We start from the raw sequence: 21,005 nt of genomic DNA, 5'->3' as shown, positions 1-21,005 counted from the left end.
TGACTACACTAGCTATAGTGTGGAGGGCAGATGAGAAGGGTTTCCAGAAAGCAAGGAGAAATTAAAAATCTACTATGGTAATCTACATGAGAAATGATAATAGCTGATCCAAAACAATAGCAATGGAAGTGGATAGGAAAGAGCTGTAAGGAGTTAAAATAATCAGGACTTATGAAAAGAAGAGAAAAATGACAAAGATACTCATAAATAATTCCACAATCTCTAGCTTCGCTGATAGTTGGAAATGCTATTGATGGAGACAGAAAAAAGAAGAGCACAAATAGGCGAGAGATAAGTTCATTTGGGCAAGTTGGGACTCGCGTCTGTAGAAAGACAGGATGCTCTACTGTTCCTTGGAAATAGAGTCTGAGGTTCAGGAGAATGGTCCAAGATCAGGAGAGAGATTGAAGTAAAGTTGGGGAAGAGATAAGAAGAATTTCTTGTCCTGGATTATCATAGAAATTGCTGTCAGAATGACAAGTAATATAACCTCAATTTTAAAGAAGAGGAAAAACAAGAGATTAATGATACATGTTAAACTAAAGGATAACAAGGAAAAAAATGGAAAATCAGAATTTAAAATTTCTAATTCCACTAACTGAACATTTTTAGAATGTATGCTAAGAAAAAGACTGTAGCAACATGCATTCTCTATTGGGAGACCTGGGTTCAATCCCTAGGTTTGGAAGATCCCCTGGAGAAGGGAACGTCTACCCACTCCAGTATTCTGGCCCAGAGAATTCCATGGACTGTATAGTCCATGGGGTTACAAAGAGTCGGACACAACTGAATGACTTTCACTTTCTCTTAGCCAAGCTACTACTGGTACATCACTTGAGGTGTTGGGGAAATTCTTACCTGCTTTGGGCCTCAACCATCTCATCTGTAAAACAGGACTGCTGAGAGAGGAGTAAATGATCCCTGTAAAGTATTTAGCTTGCATAATGCTTGGCACATAAAAAGGGTGCTGTAATTTTTTTTTTGATAGATTTAACAGTGGAACAGTTTTACTAGAAAACAAAATATAGATTATCAAAGGAAACCACCAATAAAAGAACAAGTGAAGACTGTAACTATAAAGACAAATGCTATTCAGATGGTCCCTTCTTGCTCTTCCTAAGTGCCCAGAATGGGGATGTCTGTTTGGTCCAGTGTGCCACCTACTTTTGTTACTAAACTCAGGCTTTGTTGCTCGCTTCTCAGAAACCAGTAACTGAGGGGAAAGTGTCAGTAGAAAGGAAAGGTGCTTTATTCATAAAAGCTGGCAATTTGGGGAGAAGGCAGACTCATGTCTGGAGACCAACTCTGAAGATTCTGTTCAGCCATGGTAATTTTCAAAGGGAAAAAGGAGAAACAACCTCATTTAATTGTTAAGGTAGGAGGTCAGATTCTTCATCATTTCTCCATTGTGTGCAGGCTTGCTGATTGCTCTTGACCTTCTTGGATGCTCTCTTGCCTGCTTGGTCAGCCTGCAAATTTGCTAAGGGGGAAAGCTGGGGATAGAGAGTTAGTCATTTTTTAACTACTTAATTTTTCATTCTTACTCCTTTTAATCCAGGAAAGGATTCAACAGGTTAGGCAGGACATTTTGTATATTCAGTAGAGCAGAAGACAGGAGTTAGATTAAATGTTATCAACTGACATCATTTTTATAATTAACGTTTTGGAGAAGCAGAAATAGGCTAACAGGAAAGGGGCAAAAGAGCTGCTTACAGATCCCCACTTGTCAGACATCATTCTGAGACTAGAGGTGAAGGTCCATCTTCTGTAACTTCTTTATTTGTTGTTGTTGACATTGTTGTTCATTTGTTCAGTTGCTAAGTTGTATTCTACTTTTTGTAACCCCATGGACTGCAACTTTATGCTGACATAGGGTGCTATATGTCACCCTATGTCAGAGTAGAAGATACTGACATGGTTTTGTAGCATCTGTTTGGTGACAGTTTTAGTTGCCTACTTACATTTGTGGGCAGAGCAAGCTACAATTATTCTAATTCTCACAAAGATATAGATTATTATGAGCAAGAGTGTTAATACCATTTTTCATCAGACACTGAGTCTATGACTCTCTTGTCATTAACTGCTTGAGCCTGCTCTTTTGTGACTCTGGGAGGCTTCAACTTTTCTACAAATAAGAAGCAGGGGACATAGAGGGCCTTTGTTCTTGGGGGGAGGGGGCCATGGGGTTCTGCTCAGTTCCACTATGACTATGATACCACAAACACTTCTGATTCCTTGTATTCAAACTTCTGATTCCTTGTATTCATTGCCTATGCTGTGTAACAGATTATCACAAACTTGACAACTTAAATTTATTATCTCATTTCACAGCATAACTAGATACTCTGCTTAGGGTCTCACTGGGCTGAAACCAAGGTTTGGCTGGGGTTGGAGTTCTTCGTTCTCACAGGGCCCTCTTCTAAGCTCATAGGTGGTCGGCAGGATTCATTTCTTTCCAGTTGCAGAAGTGAGAGAGGGCTTCATTTCCCTTTGAGTTGTTAGTCATTCCTAGTCACGTGACCTCCACAGGAAATTCTCACTATGGATGTTTGTTTTCTTCCAGCCTCCAACTCACTCCTCATGCCTGGACTCCCCCTCATGCTTTTAATCTGTTTTCTCAGGTCTCTGACCTCTGGACCAAGATATAATGGGCTCATGTGATTTAGCGAATCTGGATAATCTCCTTATCTTCAGATCAAATTGATCTAGAACCTTAATTACATCTGCAAATTTCCTTCACAGCCATACCTAGAACGATGTTTGAATAACTAGAAGGTCTATGTATACCCAGGGGTTGGGAGCCTTGGGGGGGTCCATCTGAAGAATTCTGTCAACCACACTCCTGAAGTCTCTGCAAATTCAGGACTGAGCAGTGCTTTTAGTGGCCTTGTTGCATTTAACATTCACCCTTCTGGCCAGTTCTCTACATTTACATTTGAATGACAAGTTGTTGAATAGCTCAAAGGCCAAGAGACAGGCATTTAGAAGAGTGACAAATTTTTTTCCCCATGCTCTTAGGATACCTCTGAATGATGTGTAATTATAGGTCTCTCACCTCTCTTTGCCCCTGATACCTAAATAATCACTGGGTCAAGGCAAGGATTTATCTGTCATTTAAAAGAAAGAAAAAAAAAAAAAGGAGCTTTCAACTCAAAACTGCTTACTATTCCTCACTTCAAGATTTGAGAAGTGTTGGTTTCATCAACGTCCTGGCAATAAATCAGCTGAGGCCAAGCCTGGTTTGAGGGGGTTCTTGAACATAAGCTTGCCCTGAACATATATTTAATTTTGGAGCAATATATTTCATGTTGTCAAATCAAGTGGCATCATACAAGAGGCCCCTAATTCAGACACAGTCAGGCTGAGAAATGAGTAATAAAAAAGGAGCAAGGGGCAAATGCTAGTTGAGGGTGGGAGTGATGCACAAATCACAGCTGAAAGGTTTAACCTCTAAGGCTGACAGCAACAGCTGTCTCTGCAATGGCTTCTGTCAGGTGAAACTCCAGAACTTCTTAGGTTGATCTGCATTTGGCATACAGCAGTGCTGCAAGCAACAGCTGTCCATTAATTGACCTAGGAAGAAAAGAGACCCCTATTTCTCTCCCAATACACAAGATCCTAAGGATCAGTCTATATTCAGGTCCTTTAATATGTTCAGACATGTTGTTAGCTGTTCACTGGTTTCTAGACTAGTCAGTGCAATACACGAAATAAGAGAAAGTATAGTCATTTCTTGATCATCTGGAGACATCAAAGTTTACACCATGTAAAGTTTGTCCAAATAGGTATTTTAGACACCATGAAAAATATCAGTGTTGACACGTTTTGATCTATGTTCCAAGGAAAACTCTAAGTGCATTTTTAAATTGCCTGTTTTTGTACTTTCTTCCTTTCTTTGTGAAAGGTAATTATAAACTCTCATTTCCATGCTGCAAAGATTCTAAAGCCCGTCATAATTAATCTGGTATTCTTAAATTGTTGTTATTGTTTACTTGCTAAGTTATATCCACTCTTCACAACCCAATGGACTGTAGCCTGCCAGGCCCCTCTGTCCATAGGATTTCCCAGGCAAGAATACTGGATTGGGTTGCCATTTCCTTCTCCAAGGAAACTTCCCGATCCAGGGATTGAACCCATGTCTCCTGCATTGGTAGGCAGATTCCTCACTGTTAAGTCAATCAGGGATCCTTTGATTCTTGAGCCTCTTTGTCCTGCTCACTCAAGGAAAGAGAAGATAATATAGGGGCACTAAATGCACTTCATCCCCGAGGAAAGAGAAGGTAATACAGGGACACTAAATGCACTTCCTACTTTGCGGAACTAAGGCAACGTCTCTTTCTCTCGGAAGATTCATCCCTAAAACAAACCATGGCCTCTAATTTAGTACTGACAGAAATGAAAGCAAATTTCAGAATACACTTCAAAAGAAAAACAAAATGAAACAATTTTAACTACAAATTCTAACTAACCTATTTTAGGGAGGGCATGGAGGGAGATTATCCCTAACTGCCTTTAGACATGCAGAACAGTACTTTGCTCACACCTAGTTAAGTGAGTCCCAGTTCAGTTCAGTTGCTCAGTCGTGTCCAACTTTGCAACCCCATGGACTGCAGCACTCCAGGCTTCCCTGTCCATCACCAACACCCAGAGCTTGTTCAAACTCATGTCCATCAAGTCGGTGATGCCATCAAACCATCTCATCCTCTGTCTTCCCCTTCTCCTCCTGCCTTCAATCTTTCCCAGCATCAGAGTCTTTTCCAATGAGTTGGTTCTTCGCATCAGCCAGCCATATTGGAGTTTCAGCTTCAACATCAGTCCTTCCAATGAATATTCAGGACTGATTTCCTTTAGGATTGACTGGTTGGATCTCCTTACAGTCCAAGGGACTCGCAAGAGTCTTCTCCAACACCACAGTTCAAAAGCATCAATTCTTCAGTGCTCAGCTTTCTTTACAGTCCAACTCTCACATCCATACATGACTACTGGAAAAACCATAGCTTTGACTAGACAGACGTTTGTTGGCAAAGTAATGTCTCTGCTTTTTCATATGCTGTCTAGGTTGGTCACAGCTTTTCTTCCAAGGAGCATCTTTTAATTTCATGGCAGTACTCACCGTCTGCAGTGATATTTGAGGCCCTAAAAATAAAGTCTGTCACTGTTTTCCATTGTTTCCCCATTTATTTGCCATAAAGTGATGGGACCGGATGCCATGATCTTAATTTTCTGAATGTTGAGTTTTAAGTCAACTTTTTCACTCTCCTCTTTCACTTTCATCAAGAGGCTCTTTAGTTCTTCTTCACTTTCTGCCCTAAGGGTGATGTCATCTGCGTATCTGAGGTTGATATTTCTCCCGGCAATCTTGATTCCAGCTTATGCTTCATCCAGCCCAGTGTTTCTCATGATGTACTCTGCATATAAGTTAAATAAGCAGGGTGACAACATAGAGCCTTGACATACTCCTTTCTCGATTTGGAATCAGTCTGCCAAACATAATTTGGCAGTATACTTTGAGCAAGTTTATTTGGAAAAAGCTTTCATTTGGTTAAAGATTCATACTGCTATGAATTCTGAGGAACATGCTAAAATTATAATATATACATTTAAGAGTTATGTTATGTATCCAGGAAATCAAGCCAAGATGAGCAAATTGTAATTTGGTTTTAAAACTAAGAAAATGTTAGGACTGAAGCTTTCCTTCAACAGAATGGCTTACCTTTTAAAGCAGGTAGTAACTTGTCTTCATAGGTATTTTAGTGGATGATCATGTGTCATGGGGGGCTTCCCTGGTGACTCAGTGGTAAAGAATCCGCCTGCCAGTGCAGAAGAATGTGGGTTCAATCCCTGGTTTGGGAAGATCCCCTGGAGAAGGAAAAAGCAAACTGCTCCAGTATTGTTGCCTGGGAAATCCCATGGACAAAGAAGCCTGGTGGGCTACAGTCAGAGTCAGACATGGCTTAGCGAATGAGCATGCACATGTGTCATGGGTCCTCAAGGAAGTCCCCTCTTTGGGTCCTCTCTGGTCTCTTCTAACTTAAAACTTCCGTATTTACTAACATCACATAACTGAATTTAATATTTCACTTAAATATTTTATGTTGAAAAACCTTCTCAGTTGGATAGATATATATAATCACTCGTGCCATGAACTCTAGTGTAGACAATGCAAGAGACGTACTGTCATTTGTGAGGCTTAATAGACTTGTACACTTATATACAATATCAAAAAAATAGCCCTAAAGGTATCTACTTTTTCAACCCACCATCCAAAATGTAGACATTGCAATTGGCAGTTGAGTTGAAGAGTATTTGTCTGCTCTGAAAAAATAGCTACACACAACTTTAGAAACCATAGTATTGTAGAAAAAAATTTAAAAACCTAGTAGGAAGCAGACTTCTCTCAGGCATAAAGTGTCTAATTTTCAGTCTTTATCTCAAAAGCAACTCAGTTTCATCACAGAAGCTTTTCCAGTGCTTGTGAGAAAAGAACAAAATACACACACACACACACAAAAAAAAACTGCAAAAGATTTTGAATTTCTCACAAGTATTTTGGTACTTAAGCTTTTTCTTTTATGCTGATGTTTATGCTTATCCAGTTGTTTCATAAAGGTAATTCTTGCTTCCTGGGAACAATCGTAGTTCTGAAAGACAAGAACAAGTCCAAACACTATTGCTGAATGACTCTGGGCATATCACTAGAACTCTGTTTTTTAATGTTCACTTACTACCAATGACATAACCTCCTCAGAGTAGCTGGTAAACTCTCAAAGGTTCATGGATCTGACAATGCTTTGGGAAGTATGAGCAGTATGCAAATACATGTTTTATGTACTTCTGTGTATTATATGATACCTATCTAGGATAGTAGGTGCTGACCCAATTACAGGAGAAGTGTGATAAAAAGAACTATTGAGAATAACTTTAGCTAACTTTCCCATTTGGTTTATTACTTCCTCTCTCTCTATATATATTTACAATTATACCCTCCTTCCTCAAATAAGGCACAGAACCTCTTCTCTTCTCTCAGGGATTTATTGGCCACTGTGGAACCAGCGAAAGAAGGCCTTAAACAGTCATGGCCCATGAATGACAATCCATGTTTGTCTTTTCAGTCATGTAGTATCTGCAGGACTGAAGTCTGTCAATGTCCATATTTCTGTCCAGAACATCTATAAGTGCCATGCTTGTTCTGTGCGTCATGGGGATGTGGAGAGACGACAAATTCACTGGTGGTACTTTCATCCAGTGCGGAAGGCCTTCCCTTTGGGGTCTGACAGGATGACCACACCCCAGCAAGCAATGCCTAGGGGGAAAATAAACAAAACAGTACTTTATGTGCTATGAAAGTACCAAGTGCTTTGATATATGTCAGTCCTAATCCTTGAAGATTTTTTATAGAAGAGTAAAGCTCAGGAAAGAAAAGTTGGGAGAAAAAAATTCTGTTACTTTCCCTATGCAAAAAAGTAATTGATCTAAGCAATCTAGTTAAGAAGATAAGAGATATGAAAAATTAAAATTCTATTCACTCAATCGGTCTAAAGAGCTAAAAGAATCACTACATTTTACCAGAAGACATCTTGACCATCACTTAGTATCCTTACAAATAATAACTGTGGGGTCATAATATGCAGAAGACCTCATATGTGGGCTTTGAACCCATGTCTAGAGTTTACCTTCAAAGCCAAAGGTCAAGTGCCCTCACTCAAGCTTTCTCCACAACCTAGAAAAGGTGACACATAAACCCGGGATCAAAGACTGGCTGTGTGTCACATCCTGGATGTCTGACCACAAACATATTTACTTCTGTATGTCTGGGTTTGTTCAACAGGAAAATGGGACTACTATGCTCATACTTATTTCTAATAGCTCTCAATAGGATTAAAAAGATTGAGGCTAGAGTTCTCAAAAAAAAAAAAAAAAAAAATATATATATATATATATAGTGTTATTTAAGAAAAAAACAAAGCAAAAAAAATATCCCAACAACTACTTCCTCCTGCCCCTCGCGTATTACTGGAAGGGATGCCTGCCGCCAGGTAACCAACCCCGGTGCCTCGCCCCCCCTACTCCTGCCCCACCCCACGTGTGATCTCCTCCTCCCTCTCCCTCAGCCCAAGGGTGGTGCCCAGACTCTCACTGATGCCGAAGATCATCTGCGCAATAGTCCCAGGACCCGGGGGATATCCCAGCTTCATGGGCTTCCGCGCCATCCAGTACACATATCCGCCTGCCCCTATCAGCCCCGACCCGGAGAGCACGCGACAGCTCCAGCAGTTATTAAATAGAGGGGCTTGCGCTGGAGAGGCTGGCGCTCTGGGTGCAGTGACCTGTGCGGGCTTAGCGGTGGACGTGGCCTCAGGAGGCGCAACGAACTTGACCGGCTCAAGGGGCTGTGAAACGAAAGAACCCATGTTAAGGAAATCAGCCTCAGCCCCAAGTCGGGTCCCACGAACTGACGTAAAAGATGTGCCCGGAAGTAGCGCCGGCGCACTGCACCGGAAGCTGCCTGAGGGCTACTGGTAACTGTAGTTTCTTTTGGCCCTGGGAGGGAAAGGAATGAGGAGGGGCCTGCTGTCCTGGTGTGGTATGTGGCTAAAACCTTGGCCATTCCAGAGGCATGTTTTTGTTGTTGTTTTTTAATCCCTCCCAGTCCTTTTAAGAATTTAGCCAACTCCCTAAATGCCTTAAAGTCTAAGTCTCCATAGAGGAGAAGTCTGCGTTTCTCAGTATCCTGTCTAATAGGAAAGATGAGGCCTCGGGTGTGTCACTTCAGGTGACTGCAAGTGTTTGACTTAAAAAGAATTAGGTAGTGTATGCCTAACTTTATGCTGGACACTTTGCTAAGCGATTATCTGCAGTATGACATTCAGTATTCTCAACCCAACACTGTTATTAGTTTCCCAATATGTGACAAAACTGTTTGGTAACATAGCCGTGATTGACCCAGTGTCTGTGAGGAGATAGAATCAGATTTCTTAAATGCTACAAAATGTGAAGGGACAACATAGATATAAGACAGTTATTCAAAACGGGTTTGAATAACCTCCATAAATAATTTAAATTTCTCTTCAGCATTTTTCATCTCATCTTTCCTTCAGGGAGGGTTGGGCACATATTTCTTGTGCTGGATTGTTTGCAGAGGATTACTATTAAGAAAAAAAGACATTTAGAGTTCAGAGGCTGTTTTTGATAGAAGAGATTGCCAAAAGCAGGATTAACTTCAGGTTTGAATTTTTCTGATATACAGTGGCTTAAAAAATTAACATGATAAAAAAGAAAATTCACTATTCCTTTTTCTAAAACAGGATGTGATTTTGGGAAGGCTAGAAAAAAAGGCAAAAATAAAAATATGGTTAAATAGAAGAAAATAAAGTAGTGAGAATGCTACTTTGTGTGTGTGTGTGTGTGTGTGTTAGTTGCTCAGTCATGTGCAACTCTTTGTGACCCCATGGACTGTAGGCAGCCAGGCTTCTCTGTCCATGCAATTCTCCAGGTAAGAGTACTAGAGTGGATTGCCATTTCCTTCTTCAGAGGATCTTCCTGATCAAGGAAATGAACTCAGATCTCCTGCCTTGCAGGCAGATTCTTTACCCTCTGAGCCACCATGGACATAGAAAGACATAAAAACAGATAGATATTTAACAAAAGGGAAGGGTCTTTGAAATTAAGTAGCAGATAACCTAGTATTCTCTTTCTCTCCCTGGGGTCACAAAGAGAATACTAGGTTATCTGCTACTTAATTTCAAAGACCCTCCCCTTTTGTTAAATATTTGTAGGTCTTTCTGTCTATCTATGTGTATGTGTTGAATAGTTGAAAAACAAAGGTTTCAGAAATTTTGGATCTGTACCTGGTTCTGTCACTATGAGTCAGGCATATGGCATGGAAAACATTACTCTCTCCACCTTGTAGTTACCTCATGTTTGAGACTTGAAATAGGTGATATATAATTTCTTTCCTAACTTCAAAATTCTCTTATTTATTAGTAATCTCTCTTTAGTTAGCATAGTATTAAGTGCTGTACCAAATGAATTAACAGTAGTTTATTTACTCTTGCCTGGAAAATCCTATGGACAGAGGAGCCTGGTAGGCTGCAGTCCATGGGTTCGCTAAGGGTCGGACACAACTGAGCGACTTCACTTTCACTTTTCACTTTCATGCATTGGAGAAGGAAATGGCAACCCACTCCAGTGTTCTTGCCTGGAGACTCCCAGGGACGGGGGAGCCTGGTGGGCTGCCGTCTGTGGGGTCACACAGAGTCGGACACGACTGAAGTGACTTAGCAGTAGCATTTAGAAATCCATAGTTTATGGCTGCTGCTTCTTGCTATGCTCCAATAAAACATTCTATAGTACACTTAAATTCTCCTTATATATGTGGAAAATCATTATTTAGCAATGGTTACCAAACATTTTGATTACAATCCTCTGGATTAAAAAAGACAGAGCCCACAATAGAATTTATGTATGCCTGTTTATGATTTATAAGATATATATTAATGTGTTACTTTATGGGCTTTACTGGTGGCTCAGTGGTAAAGAATCTGCCTGCAAAGCAGGAGCTGGAAGAGCTGTGGGTTCGCTCCCTGGGGTGGGAAGATACCCTGGAGGAGGACATGGCAGTCCAATCCAGTGTTCTTGCCTGGAGAATCCCCATGGACAGAGGAGCCTGAAGGCTGCAGTTCACAGGGTCTCACAAAGTCAGACATGACTGAAATGACTTAGCACAGCACAGCACATGCTACTTTGTAGACTGTGCATGCATGCTAAGTCGCTTCAGTTGTGTCTGACTCTTTGCCACCCTGTGGACTGTAGCTTGCCAGGCTCCTCTGCCCATGGGATTCTCCTGGTAAGAATACTGGAGTGGGTTGCCGTGTCTTTCTCCAGGGGATGTGCCCAACCCAGGGTTCGAACCTGTGTTCCTGTAGTTCCTGCATTGCAGACAGATTCTTTATACCTGAGCTACCAGCCAGAGAAGCTCTTATATACTATCAGTTCAGTTCAGTCGCTCAGTCGTGTCCGACTCTTTGCGACCCCATGAATTGCAGCACGCCAGGCCTCTCTGTCCATCACCAACTCCTGGAGTCTACCCAAACCCATGTTCATCGAGTTGGTGATGCCATCCAACCATCTCATCCTCTGTCGTCCCCTTCTCCTCCCGCCCCCAATCCTACCTAGCATTAGGGTCTTTTCCAATGAGTCAACCCTTCTCATGAGGTGGCCAAAGTATTGGATTTCAGCTTCAACATCAGACCTTCCAATGAACACCCAGGATTGATCTCTTTTAGGACGGATTGATTGGATCTCCTTGCAGTCCAAGGGACTCTCAAGAGTCCTCTCCAACACCACAATTCAAAAGCATCAATTCTGCGGCGCTCAGCTTTCTTCACCGTCCAACTCTCACATCCATACATGACCACTGGAAAAACCATAGCCTTGACTAGACAGACTTTTGTTGGCAAAGTAATGTCTCTGCTTTTTAATATGCTATCTAGGTTGGCCATAACCTTCCTTCCAAGGAGTAAGCGTCTTTTAATTTCATGGCTGCAATCATCATCAGCAGTGATTCTGGAGCCCCCAAAATAAAGTCTGACACTGTTTCCACTGTTTCCCTATCTATTTCCCATGGAGTGATGGGACCAGATGCCATGATCTTAGTTTTCTGAACATTGAGCTTTAAGCCAACTTTTTCACTCTCCTCTTTCACCTTCATCAAGAGGCTCTTTAGTTCTTCTTCACTCTCTGCCATAAGGGTGGTGTCATCCGCATATCTGAGGTTATTGATATTTCTCCCGGCAATGTTGATTCCGGCTTGTGTTTCTTCCAGCCCAGCGTTTCTCATGATGTACTCTGCATATAAGTTAAATAAGCAGGGTGACAATATACAGCCTTGACGTACTCCTTTTCCTATTTGGAACCAGTCTATTGTTACATGCCCAGTTCTAACTGTTGCTTCCTGACCTGCATACAGGTTTCTCAAGAGACAGGTCAGATGGTCTGGTATTCCCATCTCTTTCAGAATTTTCCACAGTTTATTGCGATCCACACAGTCAAAGGCTTTGGCATAGTCAATAAAGCAGAAATAGATGTTTTTCTGGAACTCTCTTGCTTTTTCGATGATCCAGCGAATATTGGCAATTTGATCTCTGGTTCCTCTGCCTTCTCTAAAACCAGCTTGAACATCTGGAAGTTCACAGTTCACGTATTGCTGAAGCCTGGTGTGGAGAATTTTGAGCATTACTTTACTAGCATGTGAGATGAGTGCAATTGTGCGGTAGTTTGAGCATTCTTTGGCATTGCCTTTCTTTGGGATTGAAATGAAAACTGATGTTTTCCAGTCCTGTGGCCACTGCTGAGATTTCCAAATTTGCTGGCATATCGAGTGCAGCACTTTCACAGCATCACCTTTGAGGATTTGAAATAGCTCCACTGGAATTCCATCACCTCCACTGGCTTTGTTCGTAGTGATGCTTTCTAAGGCCCACTTGACTGCACATTCCAGGATGTCTGGCTCTAGGTGAGTGATCACACCATCGTGATTATCTGTGTCGTGAAGATCTTTTTTGTACAGTTCTTCTGTGTATTCCTGCCACCTCTTCTTAATATCTTCTGCCTCTGTTAGGTCCATACCATTTCTGTCCTTTATCGAGCCTATCTTTGCATGAAATGTTCCTTTGGTATCTCTAATTTTCTTGAAGTGATCTCTAGTCTTTCCCAATCTGTTGTTTTCCTCTATTTCTTTGCACTGATCGCTTATATACTATAAAGTAGTATATTAATATATAATTTATAAATCATAAATAGGTATACATAAATTCTGAGAAAAGAAGCCAGGTGAAAGGCAAGGAAGAAAGAGAAAATACACCAAAATGAATGGAGAGTTTCAGAGAACAGCAAGGAGAGATAAGAAAGCCTTCTTAAGTGAACAACGCAAAGAAATAGAGGAAAACAATAGAATGGGAATGACTAGAAATCCCTTCAAGAAAATTGGAGATATGAAGGGAACATTACATGGAAGGATGGGCACAATAAAGGACAGAACGGCAAGGGCCTAACAGAATCAGAAGAGATTAAGAAGTGCTAAGAATACCCAGAAGTGCTGTACAAAAAATTTCTTAATGACCCAGGTAATCACAGTGGTGTGGTCACTTACCTAGAGCCAGACATCCTGGAGTGTGAAGTCAAGTGGAGAAGCATGACTGTAAACAAAGCTAATGGAGGTGATGAAATTTCAACTGAGCTATTTAAAATCCTAGAAGATGATGCTGTTAAAGTGCTGCATGCAATAAGTCAGCATATTTGGAAAATTCAGCAATGGCTACAAGATTGGAAATTGTTAGTTTTCATTCTAATACCAAAGAAGGGCAATGCTAAAGAATGTTCAAACTACTTTGCAGTTGCACTCAGTTCACATGCTAGTACGCTTATGCTCATTATCCTTCAAGGTAGGCTTCAACAGTTCATGAACTGAAAACATCATTATGTCCAAGCTGGACTTATAAAAAGCAATGGAACCAGAGAGCAAATTGCCAACATTTGTTTGATCTTAGAGAAAGCTTAGGAATTCCATAAAAACATCAACTTCTGCTTCACTGACTATGTTAAAGCTTTTGACTGTGTGGATCACAACACACTGTGGAAAATTCTCAAAGAGGTAGGAATACCAGACTGCCTTACCTGCCTCCAGAGAAATCTATATGCAGGTCAAGAAGCAACAGTTAGAACCAGACATGGAACAACCAACTGGTTCCAAATTGGGAAAGGAGTACGCCAAGGCTGTATATTGTCACCATGCTTTTTTAACTTATATGCAGAGTATATCATGCAAAATGCCAGGCTGGATGAGTCATTAGCTGGAATCAAGATTTCCAGGAGTAATATCAACAACCTGAAATATGCAGATAACACCACCCTAATGGGAGAAAGCAGAGAGGAACTAGAGAGCCTTTTGATGAAGGTGAAAGAGCAGAGTGAAAAAGCTGGCTTAAAACTCAACGTGCAAAAAATGAAGATCATAGCATCTGGTTCTATCACTTAATGGCAAATGGAAGGGGAAAAAGTGGAAGCCATGACAGAGTGTATTTTCTTGGGCTCCAAAATTATGGTGACTGTAACCATGAAATTAAAAGATGATTGCTCCTTGGAAGGAAAGCTATGACAAACATAGACAGCTTATTAAAAAGAAGAGACATCACTTTGCTGACAGAGGTCCATACAGTCAAAATTATGATTTTTTCAGTAGTCATGTATGGATATGAGAGTTGGACAATAAGACTGAGTGCTTAAGAATTGATGCTTTCAAATTGTGATGCTGGAGGAGACTCTTGAGAGTCCATTGGACTGCAGGGAGATCAAACCAGTCAATCCTAAAGGATATCAACCCTGAATATTCATTGGAAGGACTGACACGGAAGCACGAATGCTTTGGCCACTTGGTGCAAAGGAGCCAACTCATTGGGAAAGACCCTGGTGCTGGGAAAGATTGAAGGCAAAAGAAGTGGACGACTGAGGATGAGATGATTAGATAGCCTCTCCAGCTCAGTGAACATGGATTTGGGCAAACTCTGGGAGGTAGTAAAGGACAGGGAAGTGAGGCATGGTGCAGTCCATGGGGTCACATAGAGTCAGACAAAACTTAGCGACATACTTAACAGAAATCAAAATTTTAATATTTTATCTTATCCCAATAGATGGCATTGTGCAGCTCTGTGGATATCATGGTTATTCAACGTTTGACGCTACTAATTATATTTTATCTAAAAGCTTACCTCTTTAGTGTGCTTATCAGAATAAGAATGTTGGAGAGGACATCTTTAATTCTCCAAACAATATTATTAGAATGGCCTATTACAGATTTTGCAAATAACAAGCAAGTTTTTATTTTAACCAGTGTTTTTTTTTTTTTTTTTTTAAAGAACCTTCCAAAAGATGTGTTTGCTCTCTTCTGGTAGCCTATGTCCTCTCCTACAGATTTCAAACATGCAGAAGGCATTAAAAAGTACTTACTATTAATAAAAAGTATCCTTCACACTTCACTTCACTCTCATCAACAAAGTCAGTCGCATCAGTTTTTGTGTGTCTTTTCAAAGATGTCTGTGTGTTCTTCTCCTCCAGTTGTTTTGAAGATCATTCTCTTAACAGTCAGTGAGTAAAGGGCTTCTTCATTCTTTTGTTTGGCTTCATAGGATTCGATTGTATGAATGGAATGAATACTTATATATTGACATTAATAGACATTTAGGCTGCTTCTATTCTTTCACTATTACATATCAGTTCAGTTCAGTTCAGTCGCTAAGTGGTGTCCGACTCTTTGTGACCCCATGAACTGCAGCACGCCAGGCCTCCCTGTCCATCACCAACTCCTGGAGTTTACCCAAACTCATGTCCATTGAGTGGGTCATGCCATCCAACCATCTCATCCTCTGTCACCCCCTTCTCCTCCTGCCCTCAATCTTTCCCAGCATAGGGTCTTTTCCACTGAGTCAGCTCTTCGCATCAGGTGGCCACAGTATTGGAGTTTCAGGTTCAACATCAGTTTTTCCAATGAACACCCAGGACTGATCTCCTTTAGGATGGACTGGTTGGCTCTCTTTGCAGTCCAAGGGACTCTCAAGAGTCTTCTCCAACACCACAGTTCAAAAGCATCAATTATTTGGCACTCAGCTTTCTTTATAGTCCAACTCTCACATTCATACATGACTACTGGAAAAACCATAGTCTTGAATAGATGGACCTTTGTTGGCAAAGTAATGTCTCTGCTTTTTAATATGCTATCTAGGTTGGTCATAGCTTTCCTTCCAAGGAGCAAGTGTCTTTTAATTTCATGGCTGCAATCACCATCTGCAGTGATTTTGGAGCCCAGAAAATAAAGTCAGCCACTGTTTCCACTGTTTCCCCATCTATTTCCCATGAAGTGATGGGACTGGATGCCATGATCTTAGTTTTCTAAATGTTGAGTTTTAAGCCATCTTTTTCACTCTCCTCTTTCACTTTCATCAAGAGGCTCTTTAGTTCTTCTTCACTTTCTGCCATAAGGGTGGTGTCATCTGCATATCTGAGTTTATTGATATTTCTCCCAGCAATCTTGATTCCAGCTCGTGCTTCCTCCAGCCCAGGGTTTCTCATGTTGTACTCTGCATAGAAGTTAAATAAGCAGGGTGACAATATACAGCCTTGACGTACTCCTTTTCCTATTTGGAACCAGTCTGTTGTTCCATGTCCAGTTCTAACTGTTGCTTCCTGACCTGCATACAGGTTTCTCAAGAGGCAGGTCAGGTGGTCTGGTATTCCCATCTCTTTCAGAATTTTCCACAGTTTATTGTGATGCACACAGTCAAAGGCTTTGGCATAGTCAATAAAGCAGAGATAGATGTTTTTCTCGAACTCTCTTGCTTTTTCGATAATCCATCGGATTTTGGCAATTTGATCTCTGGTTCCTCTGCCTTTTCTAAAACCAGTTTAAACATCTGGAAGTTCATGGTTCATGTATTTCTGAAGCCTGGCTTGGAGAATTTTGAGCATTACTCTACTAGCGTGTGAGTTTAGTGCAATTGTGCGGTAGTTTGAGCATTCTTTGGCATTGCCTTTCTTTGGTTTTGGAATGAAAACTGACCTTTTCCATTCCTGTGGCCACTGCTGAGTTTTCCAAATTTGCTGGCATATTGAGTGCAGCACTTTAAAAGCATCATCTTTCAGGATTTGAAATAGCTCAACTGAAATTCCATCACCTCCATTAGCTTTGTTCGTAATGATGCTTCCTAAGACCCACTTGACTTCACATTCCAGGATGTCTGGCTCTAGGTGAGTGATCACACCATCATGATTATCTGGGTTGTGAAGATCTTTTTTGTGCAGTTCTTCTGTGTATTCTTGCCTCCTCTTCTTAATATCTTCTGCTTCTGTTAGGTCCATACAATTTCTGTCCTTTATTGAGCCCATCTTTGCATGAAATATTCCCTTGGTATCTCTAATTTTCTTGAAAGTATCTCTAGTCTTTCCCATTCTATTGTTTTCCTCTATTTCTTTGCATTGATCGCTGAGGAAGGCTTTCTTATCTCTCCTTGCTGGCCATCGCCAATGGAGTTTCATTACAGACATCTCACATTAGACATAACGATAAATAGCCTCGTGCATACATCATATCACAAATATATACATCTTAGAATATACTTTAAAAGGGTACAGTATTTATATGCTTGATGAACATTAAGAAGTTATACTAGTTTACACTCTCACCAACAAGTAAGAGAAAACCTGTTTCCCTACCCAGTTTCCCCAAAGTATTGAATTATTGAACTTCAATCTCCATCAATCTGATAGGTTAAAATTGTTTAATTTTCTTTTTATGAGTGAACCTCTTTATGTATATTGAAGGACCATGCATATATCCTTTTTTGTGAACTGTCAATAGTTTTTGTCCATTTTTCTCATTGGATTGTATTTTTCTCATTGATTTCTAGAAACTCTTTTAATTAATGACGTTAACCTTTTGTCTGTGATTTAAATTCACATATTTTTTCTCCCAGTTTGATATTTGCCTTTTCAATTTGCTTGTTTACTTTTTACCATGTACATTTTTTAAACCTGTAATTGAGTTTATCATTTTTACTTTTATAGCTTCTGAATTCCTGTCAAATAGAAAGGCCTTCCATTTTCTATGGTTTCCCCTGGTATTTTGTTCTTTTTTAAAAAAGTAATTAAAAATTTAAGACATTTGGAATTTATCCTATTTACTAGTTGTCAGGAATGAAACCAGATTTTCTTTTTTGTTTTCCTTTTCTTTTTTCAGACCCATTTTTCTCAACACTGTTCATTAATAATCTACCTTTCCCCCACCTATTTGAAATGCCGCCTTTTGTAAAATGCCATATGTGAACTTCATAATCCATTCTATGATTTCTCTGTTTATCCATGTGCTAGTGTCACACTGTTGTAATTACTGAAGCTCTGTAATGGATTAATGCTTGGAGACTGGTCCCTCTCTATTACTCTTCTATTGCAGACTACTCTTGGCTAGTTTTACTTGTTTATTTTCTCACATGAACTTTTGACTCAGCTTGATTATTCTGACAAAGTGATGCTGACATCTTTATTAGACTAGTGTGAAAATTGTAGCTTACTTTAGAGAGAAATGATATTTATATGATGTTGAGTCACCCTGTCTAAGGACAAGGAATGATTTTTCTTTTGTCCATATCTTATTTTGTGTTCCTCTGTATCATTTTAAAGTCTTTTTCATAATGATCACACACATATTCTGAAATATTTAATGTTTTGTGGTGTTTTTGAAAATAAAGGATTTTTCCTTTTGTTGTGTCTTCTAACTGGCTGTTGTTTGACTGTAAGAAGGCTATTAATTTCCATGCATCCTAATATTGAAATAACAGTGACTTCTGTTGAACCTTTGAAATGTGGTTGCTAGTTGTGTGTGTGTGTGTGTGTGTGTGTGTGTGTGTGTAATCCTTGTTGATTTTAGAGATCACTTTTATACCCACTTCATAAAAATAATTCAGAAACTTTCTTTTTATGTACTCTAAAAGACATAAAATGCCATTGGAATTATCTGCTGTCTAAAAGTTTTGTTAGCATTTTCCTGTGAATTGTCTAATCCAGGCACCTTATTATTTTGGGGGGTGGGGAGTGGAGGGGGAGATTCTTTGATTTTGTTTTCTTTTTTGTATTTTGAAAATCGTTAAAATTTCTCCTGTTAATAGTTTTGATAAATAAACTTGATTCTGGCATTATTATCTACTTCATCCCAATTTTGAAGTTTATTTGCATTGAGAAGAGTAGTCCCTTACAATTCCTTTAATTTTTTTAATAAGTTTTTTGTAGCCTGTAAATACTATATTTTATATAAAAGCAAAAAAAGATCTTTGCAGATGTGGTTAATTAAGGTTCTTGAAATGGAGTGATTATGCTTGGGTTATCTGGGTAGGTCCTAAATGCAATCACACGTGTCCTTATAAGTAATATGAAGAGGGAGATTACACAATGGAAGAGAAGGAAGTATGACCACAGAAGCAGAGACTGGAGTGATAAAACCACAAGTCAAGGAATGCTGGCATCCCCCAGAAATTAGCTGTAAGAAGCAAGAGACAAGTTTCCCTTAGAGAGCTCTTAAAGAAGCAAACCCTACCAATACCTTGATTACAGTCCATTGATAACTGATTTCAGGCTCTGATCTTGACACTGTAAGAGAATAACTTTCTGTTGTCCTAAGCCACTAAGTTCAGTATAGCAGCCACAGGAAACTAATGAATGCATTCGATAAAACCTTTGTTCCAAAGTCTGCACTCTGAAGAACCTAGGTTAAGGCAGCAAAGTATAACCACTTGGGATAGTACTTTCTTTTCTTAAGGTTCTTCTATTACGCTACTATTTTCTGATATTGAATATCAGAGAATTCTGAGACCAGGGCAATTTATTCTCTGTTGTAAGTAACTAAATGTTTTTGTCTAGATGCCCAAATGGTTTTCATTTTTCTTTTCCTTTTTCACCTTCCTTTCTTCCTTTCCTTCTTAAAGTTGTTGAAGTCCAATAACATCTTATAAATAACATATTTATAACATAAATAACATATATATCTTTGTGGACTATTCTAGCTTAGTTTTCCAGGTGTTAACCATATATATATACATATTCTTATCTTTATTCCAAGAATATTTATCTGAATTACATCACTTTTAAAGCACAATTATTTTATTGTTTTCTTATAATCAAACATTGCCAATGGGCATTACTTCCACTATACATTATTAAAGACAAAAGGATAAGTCATTGGATATTTTTAAATAATGCACTATACAACAAAGAAGTTAAACTTACAAAATAACTTGATTAATTATGTAAACTGATAATTAAGAAAAGAGCAAAACTAATCATTTACGTCTTTCCTCATAAATAGAAATCTAGAGGATTCTTTTTGTCGTAATGTTTTCTTTATGTTGAAGTTGCATAGGGTGTGGTACATATAGTTTCATCTAGAAGGGTATACAATTTATACACCTCATATGAATTAATAAAATTCATTTTAAAAAATGAATACAAAGAGCCCTATGCTTTCATATTAAAATTTGCTGTTGAACTAGTTTTTATAGCATAGATTATTACATAAAACATTTTTATACATCTGTAACCTTGAAAACAGACATGTAAGTGTTTCTTGGACTAGAACTCTCAGTAGCCATTTGGATTATAATAAGAAAAATCGAACCTCTCCATTTATTGTCTACCAAATCTTAAAATCTTTAGCTTGTGTCAAAAAGTCAAATTTGCTACATATTTCAGTTTCCTAAGTCTTGGGTCTGCCTTTTCTCCTGAAGTCCTGACAGTTTATGCACTTATAGGGAATATCCTTGGCACAGTGGCTTTCTGTGTGTTGTTGTTCTTGTTGTTATTAATGTCTGTGAGCTATATGATTTCTCCTCTTTTCCTCCTCTATCATACTCTTCTACTTTACTTCATTGAAGTTCACTCAGAACATTCTGAAGAATATTCCTCTAAGAGAAGAAATTTTAGAGGTGGAAAATTAGAGTAAGACTGAGTATTGGTATGTCCTTGGCTTTCCCTATGTTTGCCACCAACTTCTGCCAGATTGGTGATGTTGAAGTTTTAAATGTGATGACAAGCTCCATAACTCTGATTTGTTTTTAAAAGAAAGTCAACATCTACCTATGACTCCTTTTTTATTAGAACTTTTTGAAGACTCTCCTTTTCAGCTTTTCATTGTTTATTTTCTTTCATTTTTTTCATTATTAGCCTCAAGGAACTCCACATGCCTCCTTGGTTTTTATTTTTTCCACATCCCTTTTTAGAAATACAGTTTTGGTTATATAATCATTTATAAGTTTTTAATAATCTTTTTGAACTTTGCTCCTTATACATAGCTCTGTTACCTTGTTCTGTTGCTGATTTTAAAAAAATAGATCCCGCAGAAATAGAGCTCCCCTAAATTTCTGCAGGTATGTCTCTGTGGTGGGCCTCCATTTCTAGAAAAGAAAAGGACC

The 21,005-nt window shown here is 39.3% G+C and overlaps 1 protein-coding gene and 1 long non-coding RNA gene across 2 annotated transcripts in view; one reads left to right on the top strand and one right to left on the bottom strand.

Moving 5' to 3' along the window:
• Positions 1-7,016: 7,016 nt before the first annotated feature.
• Positions 7,017-8,435, bottom strand: DMAC1 (distal membrane arm assembly component 1). The gene is made up of 2 exons (XM_081500652.1): positions 8,138-8,435; positions 7,017-7,303 (listed from the first exon to the last, which is right to left on the bottom strand). The coding sequence occupies exons 1-2, from the start codon at positions 8,409-8,411 to the stop codon at positions 7,239-7,241; spliced, it is 339 nt and encodes a 112-aa protein (XP_081356778.1). The 5' UTR covers positions 8,412-8,435; the 3' UTR covers positions 7,017-7,238.
• A 52-nt stretch (positions 8,436-8,487) lies between these two features.
• Positions 8,488-21,005, top strand: part of LOC145510166 (uncharacterized) — a 46,959-nt gene continuing 34,441 nt past the window's right edge. Inside the window, exon 1 of the long non-coding RNA XR_014056845.1 lies at positions 8,488-8,615. This is a non-coding gene — a long non-coding RNA (uncharacterized LOC145510166). The remainder of the gene's footprint in view (positions 8,616-21,005) is intronic.

Source organism: Giraffa tippelskirchi, chromosome 1 (assembly GCF_054371585.1).
Source record: "Giraffa tippelskirchi isolate mGirTip1 chromosome 1, T2T-mGirTip1v1.2.pri, whole genome shotgun sequence".
NCBI classification, from domain to species: domain Eukaryota; kingdom Metazoa; phylum Chordata; class Mammalia; order Artiodactyla; family Giraffidae; genus Giraffa; species Giraffa tippelskirchi.
Note: the sequence above shows the minus strand (reverse complement) of the source record. Positions and strands in the feature narration are given on the sequence as shown.